Below are 14,046 nucleotides of genomic sequence, written 5' to 3' on the forward strand. Positions count from 1 at the left end.
TTTTCAACATTTATCGGGAAAAGTTACGGCTGATACCGCCTCTTTGACTTGATTGTTTAAGGTATCGAGACTTTGATACCAAGCAAACAATGCATGGATATCGTCACGACTGGATACTGGATGACACTTTTTTATTTGACATTTTTTGACACTTTTTTACTTTTGCCATTTTTCTCAATTTGACCATTTTTGGCATTTTTCCACATTTTGGCCTGTTTTTGCCTTTTTCTTCCCGGGTTGCCTGTGAGTCATCGTGGGGGGATTTTTTTTTACATTTTTCTCATTTAAACCATTTTTGGCATTTTTCCACATTTTGGCCTGTTTTTGCCTTTTTCTTCCCGGGTCGCCTGTGAGTCATTGCGGGGGGATTTTTGACATTTTTGTCATTTTGAGCATTTTCAACATTTATCGGGAAAAGTTACGGCCGATACCGCCTCTTTGACTTGATTGTTTAAGGTATCGAGTCTTTGATACCAAGCAAACAATGCATGGATATCGTCACGACTGGATACTGGACGACACTTTTATTTTTGACATTTTTTAACACTTTTTTACTTTTGCCATTTTTCTCTTTTTGACCATTTTTGGCATTTTTCCACATTTTGGTCTGTTTTTGCCTTTTTCTTCCCGGTCACCGGTGACTCATCGCGGGGGGATTTTTGACATTTTTCTCATTTTGACCATTTTCAACATTTATCGGTAAAGCTACGGCTGATACCGCCTCGACTTAATTGTTTAAGGTATTGAGACTTTGATACCAAGCAAAAAATGCATGGATATCGTCACGACTGGATACTGGACGACACTTTTTAATTTTTTAAATTTTTTTGACACTTTACTTTTGCCATTTTTCTCATTTTGACAATTTTTGGCATTTTTCCACATTTTGGCCTGTTTTTGCCTTTTTCTTCCCGGGTCGCCTGTGAGTCATCGCGGGGGTATTTTTGACAGTTTTCTCATTTTGAGTATTTTCAACATTTATCGGGAAAAGTTACGGCAGATACCGCCTCTTTGACTTGATTGTTTAAGGTATCAAGACTTTGATACCAAAAAAACAATGCATTGATATCGTCACGACTGGATAATAAACAACACTTTTTTACTTTTGCCATTTTTCTCATTTTGACAATTTTGGGCATTTTCCCACATTTTGGCCTGTTTTTGCCTTTTTCTTCCCGGGTCGCCTGTGAGTCATCGTGGGGGTATTTTTGACATTTTTCTCATTTTGACCATTTTCAACATTTATCAGGAAAAGTTATGGCTGACACCGCCTCTTTGACTTAATTGTTTAAGGTATTGAAACTTTGATACCAAGCAAACAATGCATGGATATCGTCACGACTGGATACTGGATGACACTTTTTTATTTTCGACATTTTTTGACACTTTTTTACTTTTGCCATTTTTCCTCATTTTGACCCATCCATCCATCCATTTTCTACCGCTTATTCCCTTTGGGGTCGCGGGGGGCGCTGGAGCCTATCTCAGCTACAATTGGGCGGAAGGCGGGGTACACCCTGGACAAGTCGCCACCTCATCGCAGGGCCAACACAGATAGACAGACAACATTCACACTCACATTCACACACTAGGGCCAATTTAGTGTTGCCAATCAACTTATCCCCAGGTGCATGTCTTTGGAAGTGGGAGGAAGCCGGAGTACCCGGAGGGAACCCACGCAGTCACGGGGAGGACATGCAAACTCCACACAGAAAGATCCCGAGCCCGGGATTGAACCCAAGACTACTCAGGACCTTCGTATTGTGAGGCAGATGCACTAACCCCTCTGCCACCGTGAAGCCCCCTCATTTTGACCATTTTTGGCATTTTTCTACATTTTGGCCTGTTTTTGCCTTTTTCTTCCCGGGTCGCCTGTGAGTCATCGCGGGGGGATTTTTGACATTTTTCTCATTTTGAGTATTTTCAACATTTATCGGGAAAAGTTACGGCTGATACCGCCTCTTTGACTTGATTGTTTAAGGTATCGAGACTTTGATACCAAGCAAACAATGCATTGATATCGTCACGACTGGATACTGGATGACACTTTTTTATTTTTGACATTTTTTGGCACTTTTTTACTTTTGCCATTTTTCTCATTTTGACCATTTTTCCACATTTTGGCCTGTTTTTGCCTTTTTCTTCCCGGGTCGCCTGTGAGTCATCGCGGGGGGATTTTTGACATTTTTCTCATTTTGACCATTTTCAACATTTATCAGGAAAGTTACGGCTGATACCGCCTCTTTGACTTAATATTGAAACTTTGATATTAAGCAAACAATGCATGGATATCGTCACGACTGAATACTGGACGACACTTTTATTTTTGACATTTTTTGACACTTTTTTACTTTTGCCATTTTTCTCATTTTTCTCATTTTTACCATTTTTTTTAATTTTTCACATATTGGCCTGTTTTTGCCTTTTTCTTCCCTGGTTGCTTGTGAGTCATCGCGGTGGGATTTTTGCCGTTTTTCTCATTTTGACCATTTTTGGCATTTTTCCACATTTTGGCCTGTTTTTGCCTTTTTCTTCCCGGGTCGCCTGTGAGTCATCGTGGGGGGATTTTTGAAATTTCTCATTTTGACCATTTTCAACATTTTTCGGGAAAAGTTACGGCTGATACCGCCTCTTTGACTTACTTGTTACAGGTATCGGGACTTTGATATCAAGCAAACAATACATGGATATCGTCACGACCGAATATTGTATGACACTTTTTTTGTACGGAATATGTACTGAACTGTGCAATCTACTAATAAAAGTTTCAATCAATCATTCAATCAAAACATGGCTATTTAAAAAAATGTTCACTTATTTAGCAGTTTTGCCAATTGTTGTTACCTACCTAGCCTAGCTGCCAAACAATCCTGATGTAAAAAGTGTTTTTTATCAACTTCTATATCTGAAAAAAAGTGAAAATAAAATCAAATGGTTTGCAACTTGTTACACCTTGATGCTAACTGAACAAAAAGGTTGTTTTTAAATAGCTTTTCACTTTTCTGAATATGCTTTATTGCTAACTGTTAGCAACCTCACTAGCGTACGTCAAAACATGAAGTTAAACTTTGATGCCAATTTAAGCTAAATAAATAAATTTTTCACCGCTTTAGCGACTGCCGTTGAGTGAGGAATGGTTAGCAGCTTCTCTAGCATACCTCCAAACCTTTAAGTCACAAAAAATGTGTCGTCTTACCTGAACTAGCAGACAACTTCTGAAAAGGCTGAGCGCCAAGAGCAATGTGGAAATAAGATGCTATGCTAGTTGGCACTAGCTGGACACAATACCCCATAAGGCCTTGAGCTTAGCGATGACGTCATTGGTGGTGATGTCATAGAGTGACATCATATTTGACACAATGGCGACCAAACGTGATGTTCCTGATTAACGCCTGCATCACATGATGACAGGATTAGCCGCCACTCAGAGAGAGGAAGGCCACTCAAAAAGACTTTTGTGCCGAGTCGGCAAATAGCATTTAAAAGTGTGTATTGATCCCAAGTATTAATAAAACATTTAGTTATGAGGAAAAACATGAGAAAAAGTTTTCAAGAGAATAACATTTTAGTATTATGTCAAAAAATGTATACTTCATGAGAAAAAGTTATTCAAGAGAAAACAGTTGACTTGTGGGGGGAAAAGAATTATATCACAAAAAAGTTTGAATATGAGAAAAAAAGTTGAGAAAACATTTCTAAATTTAAAGTTTTTTATATGAGAATTGTTTTATTATAATGAGCAAAACGTCTTAGTATGGGGAAAAGGTAAGAGAAAAGTTGTAGTTTTTTGAGAAAAAATGAGGAAAATGATTTCAAGTGAATAAAGTTAACTTCGATGAGAATAAATCATGAGAAAAAAGTTGTACTAAGATGAAAACATTTGAATAAACATTAGTTGTAAATTGGAAGTTTTAATATGAGAAAAACAATTATGAGAAAACCATCATATGAGTAAAAGTTGTTAAGAGAAAAATTGTAGTATTATGAGGAAAAAAAAGAAAGAAAACTTTTTCACAATAATAAAGTTAACAATGATGAGGAAAAAATCATGAGAAAAAGGTTGTATTAATATGAGAAAAAAATATGAATATACAAAAGTTTTAACACGACAAAAAAGTTATGAGAAAAACATATGAGAAAAAGTTGGCAAGAGAATACATTTGTAGTAGTATTATGAGAAAAACATTTTCATTTATGAGAAAAAGTTCTTCAAGAGAAAACCATTGACTTATGAGAAAAAAGAAAATTGTATCACAAAAAAGTTTGAATTTGAGGAAAAAAGTTGTACTATAATGAGGAAAAAATCATATGAGAAAACATTACTAAATGTTAAAGTTTTATTATGAGAATTGTTTTACTATTATGTTAAAAACGTCTTCATATGGGGAAAAGGTAAGAGAAAAGTTGTAGTTTTGCGAGAAAAAATGACGAAAATTATTTCAAATGAATAAAGTTAACTTTGATGAGAATAAATCATGAGAAAAAAGTTGTACTAAGATAAAAACGTTTCAATATACATTAGTCGTAAATTGGAAGTTTTAATATGAGAAAAACAATTATGAGAAAACCATCATATGAGTAAAAGTTGTTAAGAGAAAAGTTGTAGCATTATGAGAAAAAAATATGAAAACTTTTTCACAATAATAAAGTTAATAATGACGAGGAAAAAATCATGAGAAAAAAGTTGTATTAATATGAGAAAAAAATATGAATATACAAAAGTTTTAATACGATAAAAAAGTTATGAGAAAAACATATGAGAAAAAGTTGGCAAGAGAATAAATTTGTAGTAGCATTATGAGAAAAACATTTTCATTTATGAGAAAAAGTTCTTCAAGAGAAAACCATTGACTTATGTGAAAAAAGAAAATTGTATCACAAAAAAGTTTGAATTTGAGGAAAAAAGTTGTACTATAATGAGGAAAAAATCATATGAGAAAGCATTACTAAATGTTAAAGTTTTATTATGAGAATTGTTTTACTATTATGTTAAAAACGTCTTAGTATGGGGAAAAGGTAAGAGAAAAGTTGTAGTTTTGTGAGAAAAAATGACGAAAATTATTTCAAGTGAATTAAGTTAACTTTGATGAGAATAAATAATGAGAAAAAAAGTTGTACTAAGATAAAAACGTTTGAATATACATTAGTTGTAAATTGGAAGTTTTAATATGAGAAAAACAATTATGAGAAAACCATCATATGAGTAAAAGTTGTAGCATTATGAGAAAAAAAAGTATGAAAACTTTTTCAAAATAATAAAGTTAACAATGATGAGGAAAAAATCATGGGGAAAAAGTTGTATTAATATGAGAAAAAAATATGAATATACAAAAGTTTTAACACGATAAAAAAGTTATGAGAAAAACGTATGAGAAAAAGTTGGCAAGAGAATACATTTGTAGTAGTATTATGAGAAAAACATTTTCATTTATGAGAAAAAGTTCTTCAAGAGAAAACCATTGACTTATGAGAAAAAAGAAAATTGTATCACAAAAAAGTTTGAATTTGAGGAAAAAGTTGTACTATAATTAGGAAAAAATCATATGAGAAGACATTACTAAATGTTAAAGTTTTAATATGAGAATTGTTTTACTATTATGGTAAAAACGTCTTAGTATGGGGAAAAGGTAAGAGAAAAGTTGTAGTTTTGTGAGAAAAAATGAGGAAAATTATTTCAAGTGAATAAAGTTAACTTTGATGAGAATAAATCATGAGAAAAAAGTTGTACTAAGATAAAAACGTTTGAATATACATTAGTTGTAAATTGGAAGTTTTAGTATGAGAAAAACAATTATGAGAAAACCATCATATGAGTAAAAGTTGTTAAGAGAAAAGTTGTAGCATTATGAGAAAAAAAAGTATGAAAACTTTTTCAAAATAATAAAGTTAACAATGATGAGGAAAAAATCATGAGAAAAAAGTATTATTAATATGAGAAAAAAATATGAATATACAAAAGTATGAATACGATAAAAAAATTTATGAGAAAAACATCATGTGATAAAAAGTTGGCAAGAGAATACATTTGTAGTAGTATTATGAGAAAAACATTTTCATTTATGAGAAAAAGTTCTTCAAGAGAAAACCATTGACTTATGAGAAAAAAGAAAATTGTATCACAAAAAAGTTTGAATTTGAGGAAAAAAGTTGTACTATAATGAGGAAAAAATCATATGAGAAAACATTACTAAATGTTAAAGTTTTATTATGAGAATTGTTTTACTATTATGTTAAAAACGTCTTAGTATGGGGAAAAGGTAAGTGAAAAGTTGTAGTTTTGTGAGAAATTATTTCAAGTGAATAAAGTTAACTTCGATGAGAATAAATCATGAGAAAAAAGTTGTACTAAGATGAAAACATTTGAATAAACATCAGTTGTAAATTGGAAGTTTTAATATGAGGAAAAACAATTATGAGAAAACCATCATATGAGTAAAAGTTGTTTAGAGAAAAGTTGTAGCATTATGAGAAAAAAAAGTATGAAAACTTTTTCAAAATAATAAAGTTAACAACGATGAGGAAAATATCACGAGAAAAAAGTTGTATTAATATGAGAAAAAAATATGAATATACTAAAGTCTTAATACGATAAAAAAGTTATGAGAAAAACATATGAGAAAAAGTTGGCAGGAGAATAAATTTGTAGTAGTATTATGAGAAAAACATTTTCATTTATGAGAAAAAGTTCTTCAAGAGAAAACCATTGACTTATGAGAAAAAAGAAAATTGTATCACAAAAAAGTTTGAATTTGAGGAAAAAAGTTGTACTATAATGAGGAAAAAATCATATGTGAAAACATTACTAAATGTTAAAGTTTTATTGTGAGAATTGTTTTACTATTATGTTAAAAACGTCTTCATATGGGGAAAAGGTAAGAGAAAAGTTGTAGTTTTGTGAGAAAAAAAGACGAAAATTATTTCAAGTGAATAAAGTTAACTTTGATGAGAATAAATCATGAGAAAAAACTTGTACTAAGATAAAAACGTTTGAATATACATTAGTTGTAAATTGGAAGTTTTAGTATGAGAAAAACAATTATGAGAAAACCATCATATGAGTAAAAGTTGTTAAGAGAAAAGTTGTAGTATTATGAGAAAACAAATATGAAAACTTTTTCACAATAATAAAGTTAACAATGATGAGGAAAAAATCATGAGAAAAAGTTGTATTAATATGAGAAAAAAATATGAATGTATAAAAGTTTTAATACGACAAAAAAGTTATGAGAAAAACATATGAGAAAAAGTTGGCAAGAGAATACATTTGTAGTAGTATTATGAGAAAAACATTTTCATTTATGAGAAAAAGTTCTTCAAGAGAAAACCATTGACTTATGAGAAAAAAGACAATTGTATCACAAAAAAGTTTGAATTTGAGGAAAAAAGTTGTACTATAATGAGGAAAAAATCATACGAGAAAACATTTCTAAATTTTAAGGTTTTATTACAAGAATTGTTTTACTATTATGAGAAAAACGTCTTAGTATGGGGAAAAGGTAAGAGAAAAGTTGTAGTTTGTGAGAAAAAATGAGGAAAATTATTTCAAGTGAATAAAGTTAACTTTGATGAGAATAAATCATGAGAAAAAAGTTGTACTAAGATAAAAACGTTTGAATATACATTAGTTGTAAATTGGAAGTTTTAATATGAGAAAAACAATTATGAGAAAACCATCATATGAGTAAAAGTTGTTAAGAGAAAAGTTGTAGCATTATGAGAAAAAAAAGTATGAAAACTTTTTCAAAATAATAAAGTTAACAACGATGAGGAAAATATCATGAGAAAAAAGTTGTATTAATATGAGAAAAAAATATGAATATACAAAAGTTTTAATATGATAAAAAAGTTATGAGAAAAACATGAGAAAAAGTTGGCAAGAGAATAAATTTGTAGTAGTATTATGAGAAAAACATTTTCATTTATGAGAGAAAGTTCTTCAAGAGAAAACCATTGACTTATGAGAAAAAAGAAAATTGTATCACAAAAAAGTTTGAATTCGAGGAAAAAAGTTGTACTATAATGAGGAAAAAATCATATGTGAAAACATTACTAAATGTTAAAGTTTTATTGTGAGAATTGTTTTACTATTATGTTAAAAACGTCTTCATATGGGGAAAAGGTAAGAGAAAAGTTGTAGTTTTGTGAGAAAAAATGACGAAAATGATTTCAAGTGAATAAAGTTAACTTTGATGAGAATAAATCATGAGAAAAAAGTTGTACTAAGATAAAAACGTTTGAATATACATTAGTTGTAAATTGGAAGTTTTAATATGAGAAAAACAATTATGAGAAAACCATCATATGAGTAAAAGTTGTTAAGAGAAAAGTTGTAGCATTATGAGAAAAAAATATGAAAACTTTTTCACAATAATAAAGTTAATAATGACGAGGAAAAAATCATGAGAAAAAGTTGTATTAATATGAGAAAAAATATGAATATACAAAAGTATTAATACGATAAAAAAATTTATGAGAAAAACATCATGTGATAAAAAGTTGGCAAGAGAATACATTTGTAGTAGTATTATGAGAAAAACATTTTCATTTATGAGAAAAAGTTCTTCAAGAGAAAACCATTGACTTATGAGAAAAAAGAAAATTGTATCACAAAAAAGTTTGAATTTGAGGAAAAAAGTTGTACTATAATGAGGAAAAAATCATATGAGAAAACATTACTAAATGTTAAAGTTTTATTATGAGAATTGTTTTACTATTATGTTAAAAACGTCTTAGTATGGGGAAAAGGTAAGTGAAAAGTTGTAGTTTTGTGAGAAATTATTTCAAGTGAATAAAGTTAACTTTGATGAGAATAAATCATGAGAAAAAAGTTGTACTAAGATAAAAACGTTTGAATATACATTAGTTGTAAATTGGAAGTTTTAATATGAGAAAAACAATTATGAGAAAACCATCATATGAGTAAAAGTTGTAGCATTATGAGAAAAAAAAGTATGAAAACTTTTTCAAAATAATAAAGTTAACAATGATGAGGAAAAAATCATGAGAAAAAAGTTGTATTAATATGAGAAAAAATATGAATATACAAAAGTTTTAATACGATAAAAAAAAGTTATGAGAAAAACATATGAGAAAAAGTTGGCAAGAGAATAAATTTGTACTAGTATTATGAGAAAAACATTTTCATTTATGAGAAAAAGTTCTTCAAGAGAAAACCATTGACTTATCTGAAAAAAGAAAATTGTATAACAAAAAAGTTTGAATTTGAGGAAAAAAGTTGTACTATAATGAGGAAAAAATCATATGAGAAAACATTACTAAATGTTAAAGTTTTATTATGAGAATTGTTTTACTATTATAAGAAAAACGTCTTAGTATGGGGAAAAGGTAAGAGAAAAGTTGTAGTTTTGCGAGAAAAAATGACGAAAATTATTTCAAGTGAATAAAGTTAACTTTGATGAGAATAAATCATGAGAAAAAAGTTGTACTAAGATAAAAACGTTTGAATAAACATTAGTTGTAAATTGGAAGTTTTAATATGAGAAAAACAATTATGAGAAAACCATCATATGAGTAAAAGTTGTTAAGAGCAAAGTTGTAGCATTATGAGAAAAAAAATATGAAAACTTTTTCACAATAATAAAGTTAACAATGATGAGGAAAAAATCATGAGAAAAAGTTGTATTAATATGAGAAAAAATATGAATATACAAAAGTATTAATATGATAAAAAAAATGTATGAGAAAAACATCATGTGATAAAAAGTTGGCAAGAGAATAGATTTGTAGTAGCATTATGAGAAAAACATTTTCATTTATGAGAAAAAGTTCTTCAAGAGAAAACCATTGTCTTATGAGAAATTATGATATTTTTTACTCTTCCCCCCTTTCCCAATATCACCTTTTTCCCACCTTTTTTAAGGAGCGCCATAAGTGGCTGATCCGTTGGCGGTCCCGTCTTGTCTCCCTGTAACGTATGTCTGCTCTTAGTGGGACTGTGCCCAAAATGAAATTTCAGTTCTTATACATGTTAAAGAATGGACAATAATAAAGCATCTTGAATCTTGAATCTTGCTATTCCTCGGCGGAGTGTGCATGTCCTGTCTGGGAGAGATCATCCCATGCCAAGAAACTAGACCCAGCCCTGAACAACACCTGCCGCTTGATCACTGGTTGCTTGAAGCCCACCAACCGGCATTGCCCCTGCAGACGTGAGACGGGAAGTTGCCAGCCGAGTAGAGTTTACAAAAGCTACCAGTGATAAACGCCACTTCCTCCATGGATGTGAACCCTCAGCCCAATGTCTGAAGTCAAGGAGAAGCTTCCTCAGCAATGTCCAGCCTCTAACAACATCTCGGGAAGAAACCAGACTCCAGCTATGGATGCAAAGACTAGAGAAAGACCCCCCGAGCCAGAAACACCGTGGGTCTAGTGGACAACACTAAACCGCCTGAGAACATGAACGGGGCGATCAAAAGCTGCTATGGCCAGATGGGGCTACAAAACCGACCCGACCACCTGCGAATGCGGAGAAAAGGACCATACGATGCAGCACTGCCTTGCTACTGTCGGAGGCAGATATTTACATATATCCGAATTTAAGTTGTACTTCTTCCATTTCTTTTGTCATATTTGAAAACAGCTCGTGTTTTCCATTTCTTCTCTTGATGCTCTGTCAGCAAGTATACTGTGTGTGTTAACCTTGAGTTCTTTGGAATGTGTTTTGACTAGCATTTGTTTTGTCTAGAGAGATGGGACGAGAGAGAGGGTGGTGGGATCGGGAAGACAGACCATTTTGGGAGGCGCAATAGAATGTTCTAGGGTTAGACTGGTCTCAATCAATGTATATTGGCAAAGCTTTGAGAATATACAACAAAATACCTATTCTGTCTCTGGTGGTTTTTCAACTCAGCTTTAAGTGTCGGAAAGAACTTGGGAGCGAATTGTGACTTGAATTCCCTGGGAGGAACAAGAAATCACTGCACGTAAGCCTGTGACCTTCGATCCCTCAGGTGGTACTGCATCAGTGTGTAAAGGATATCACCACATGGGCTCAGGAACACTTCAGAAAACCACCGTCAGTAACTACAGTTGTTCGCTACATCTGTAAGTGCAAGTTAAAGCTCTACTATGCAAAGCGAAAGCCATTTATCAACAACACCCAGAAACGCCTTTGGCTTCGCTGGGCCTGAACTCATCTAAGATGGACTGATGCAAATTGGAAAAGTGTTGTGGTCTGACGAGTCCACATTTCAGATTGTTTTTGGAAACTGTGGACGTCGTGTCCTCCGGACCAAAGAGGAAAAGAACCATCCGGATTGTTATAGGCGCAAAAATCAAAAGCCAGCATGTGTGATGGTATGGGGGTGTATTAGTGCCCAAGGCATGGGTAACTTACACATCTGTGAAGGCACCATTAATGCTGAAAGGTACATACAGCTTTTGGAGCAACATATGCTGCCATCCAAGCAACGTTATCATGGACGCCCCTGCTTATTTCAGCAAGACAATGCCAAGCCACGTGTTACAACATCGTGGCTTCATAGTAAGTCTAGACCTGTCTCTGAAAATGTGGGGTACAATATGAAGCCTAAAATACCACAACGGAGACCCCGGACTGTTGAACTTAAGCAAGAATGTGTCTCCTCAGTTCCCAAACCAGTTTTTGTAAAGTTTATTTTGGACACACACAGAACACTTTCAGGCTTTGAGGTGACTAAAAAAAAAAGAGTAAATATGTGCAAGGAAGATTGTTTTGTCCCTTTTCTTCAAGTCATGTTTGCAGATTGGAAGAGTAATCCCGTGAGGGGTCAGAGGTCATGATGATGACGATGACGAAGAGGGTCCATGTTTTCCTTGTTTTCATGCAGAGGGGGGCGGGGTTTACGTCGATGTCACCAGGTAGTCCCCGCCCCCCTGCAGGAGTTTTCACTCCCATTTGAGGAAGCTGTTATTGCTGGACATCAAGGTGCTGATGTAGCTCCGCCCGAAGCCGTCGTCGGTGCCCTGATGGAAGCGCAGGCGCAGCGTTTTGCGGATGAGCAGGCGCTCCACGACGAAGGAGGCGCAGAAGCACGGCAGCGCGTACTCGGCCGTGATCAGGCCCAGGAAGTTGTAGCGGAAGGCGGAGTAGTCCCAGGGGCAGGCGTGGAACTGGCGCAGCAGCAGCCCCGTGCTCAGCTCCCACATGTACGTCCACAGCGTGTAGATGAGGCAGCGCACCAACACGTGGCAGTGCCCGCGCAGGTACAGGTACATGCGCTCCATCGCCAGGATGCACGTGCCGTAGATGAAGAGCGTCCACACGCTCGTCAAGCCCGGGAACTTCCACTCGGAGTGCACGGCGAACTCCCACGCCGCCGTGAACACGACCTTGCAGAAGTAGCCGTGGATGGCGTACAGGTACCAGCGGCAGAGCACCATCAGCTGCACGGGAGGCTGCAGGATCGTGGTCGCCATGGCTCGTCACACCTTGGATCTGGAAGAGGAAAGAACGTCAACGCTCGAGCCAAATGTGACAATAACCCGCAAAATTACAGCCCTGCCAAAAAAGATCGGCAATTTATCGGGAAAAGTAACGGCTGATACCACTTCTTTGACTTTAGGTATCGAGACTTTGATACCAAGCAAACAATACATGGATATCGTCACAACCACGACACTTTTTTAATTTAGACATTTTTTGACACTTTTTTATTTTTGACATTTTTTGACACTTTTTTATTTTTGACATTTTTGTCATTTTGACCATTTTCGTAGTTTTTCCACATTTTGGCCTGTTTTAGCCTTTTTCTTCCCAGGTCACCTGTGAGTCATCCCGGGGGGATTTGTGACATCTTTCTCATTTTGACCATTTTCGGTAATTATCGGGAAAAGTTACGCCTGATACCGCCTCCAAAATGTGGACAATTTTGACTTGATTGTTTTAGGTATCAAGACTTTGACACGAAGCAAACAATGCATGGATATCGTCACGACTGGATACCGGACGACACTTTTTTATTTTTGAAATTTTTTTACACTTTGTTTACTTTTGCCATTTTTCTCATTTGGACCATTTTTGGCATTTTTCCACATTTTGGCCTGTTTTTTTGCCTTTTTCTTCCCGGGGGTCGCCTGTGAGTCATCGCGGGGGGATTTTTGACATTTTTGTAATTTGACCATTTTCAACATTTATTGGGAAAAGTTACGGCTGATACCGCCTCTTTGACTTTATTGTTTAAGGTATCGATACTTTGATACCAAGCAAACAATACATGGATATTGTCACGACCGAATAATGATACGACACTTTTTTATTTTTGAAATTTTTTTACACTTTGTTTACTTTTGCCATTTTTCTCATCTTGACCATTTTTGGCATTTTTTCACATTTTGGCCTGTTTTTACCTTTTCCTTCCCGGTTGGCCTGTGAGTCATCGCGGAGGGATTTTTGACATTTTTCTAATTTTGACCATTTTCAACATTTATCGGGAAATGTTACGGCTGATACCGCCTCTTTGACTTAATTGTTAAAGGTATCGAAACTTTGATACCAAGCAAACAATACATGGATATTGCCACTACCGAATACTTTACAACACTTTATTTTTGACATTTTCTGACACTTTTTTTTTTTTTTAAGTAATTTTTCTCATTTTGACCATTTTTCCCAATTTTGGCCTGTTTTCGCCTTTTTCTTCCCGGGTCGCCTGTTAGACATCCCGCGGTTATTTTTGAGATTTTTCTCATTTTGACCATTTTCAGCATTTTTCAAGAACGTTATGACAAAAGGAGGACAAATTTGACTTAATTGTTTTAGGTATCAAGACTTTGACAACAAGCAAATAATACATGGATGTCATCACGACCGAACACTGTACGACACTTTTTTATTTTAGACATTTTTTGACACTTTTTTATATTTGCCATTTTTCTAATTTGGACCATTTTTGGCATTTTTCCACATATTGGCCTGTTTTTGCCTTTTTCTTCCTGGGTCGCCTGTGAGTCATCGCGGGGGGATTTTTAACATTTGGGAAAAGTTTAGGGAAAAGTTACGGCTGATACCGCCTTTTTGACTTAATTGTTAAAGGTATCAAGACTTTG

At 34.0% G+C, this 14,046-nt stretch overlaps 1 protein-coding gene across 1 annotated transcript; it reads right to left on the reverse strand.

Moving 5' to 3' along the window:
• Window positions 1-11,795: 11,795 nt before the first annotated feature.
• On the reverse strand, window positions 11,796-12,429 carry LOC133611344 (transmembrane protein 229b-like). The gene has a single exon (XM_061968052.2). The coding sequence runs from the start codon at window positions 12,415-12,417 to the stop codon at window positions 11,887-11,889; it is 531 nt and encodes a 176-aa protein (XP_061824036.2). The 5' UTR covers window positions 12,418-12,429; the 3' UTR covers window positions 11,796-11,886.
• Window positions 12,430-14,046: the final 1,617 nt, after the last annotated feature.

The sequence above is a fragment of the Nerophis lumbriciformis genome, linkage group LG08 (assembly GCF_033978685.3).
Source record: "Nerophis lumbriciformis linkage group LG08, RoL_Nlum_v2.1, whole genome shotgun sequence".
NCBI classification, from domain to species: Eukaryota; Metazoa; Chordata; class Actinopteri; order Syngnathiformes; family Syngnathidae; genus Nerophis; species Nerophis lumbriciformis.

Coding starts and splice junctions, on each gene's coding strand:
- LOC133611344 (XM_061968052.2), bottom strand. CDS start 12,417: ATGGCGACCACGATCCTGCAGCCTCCCGTGCAGCTGATGGTGCTCTGC.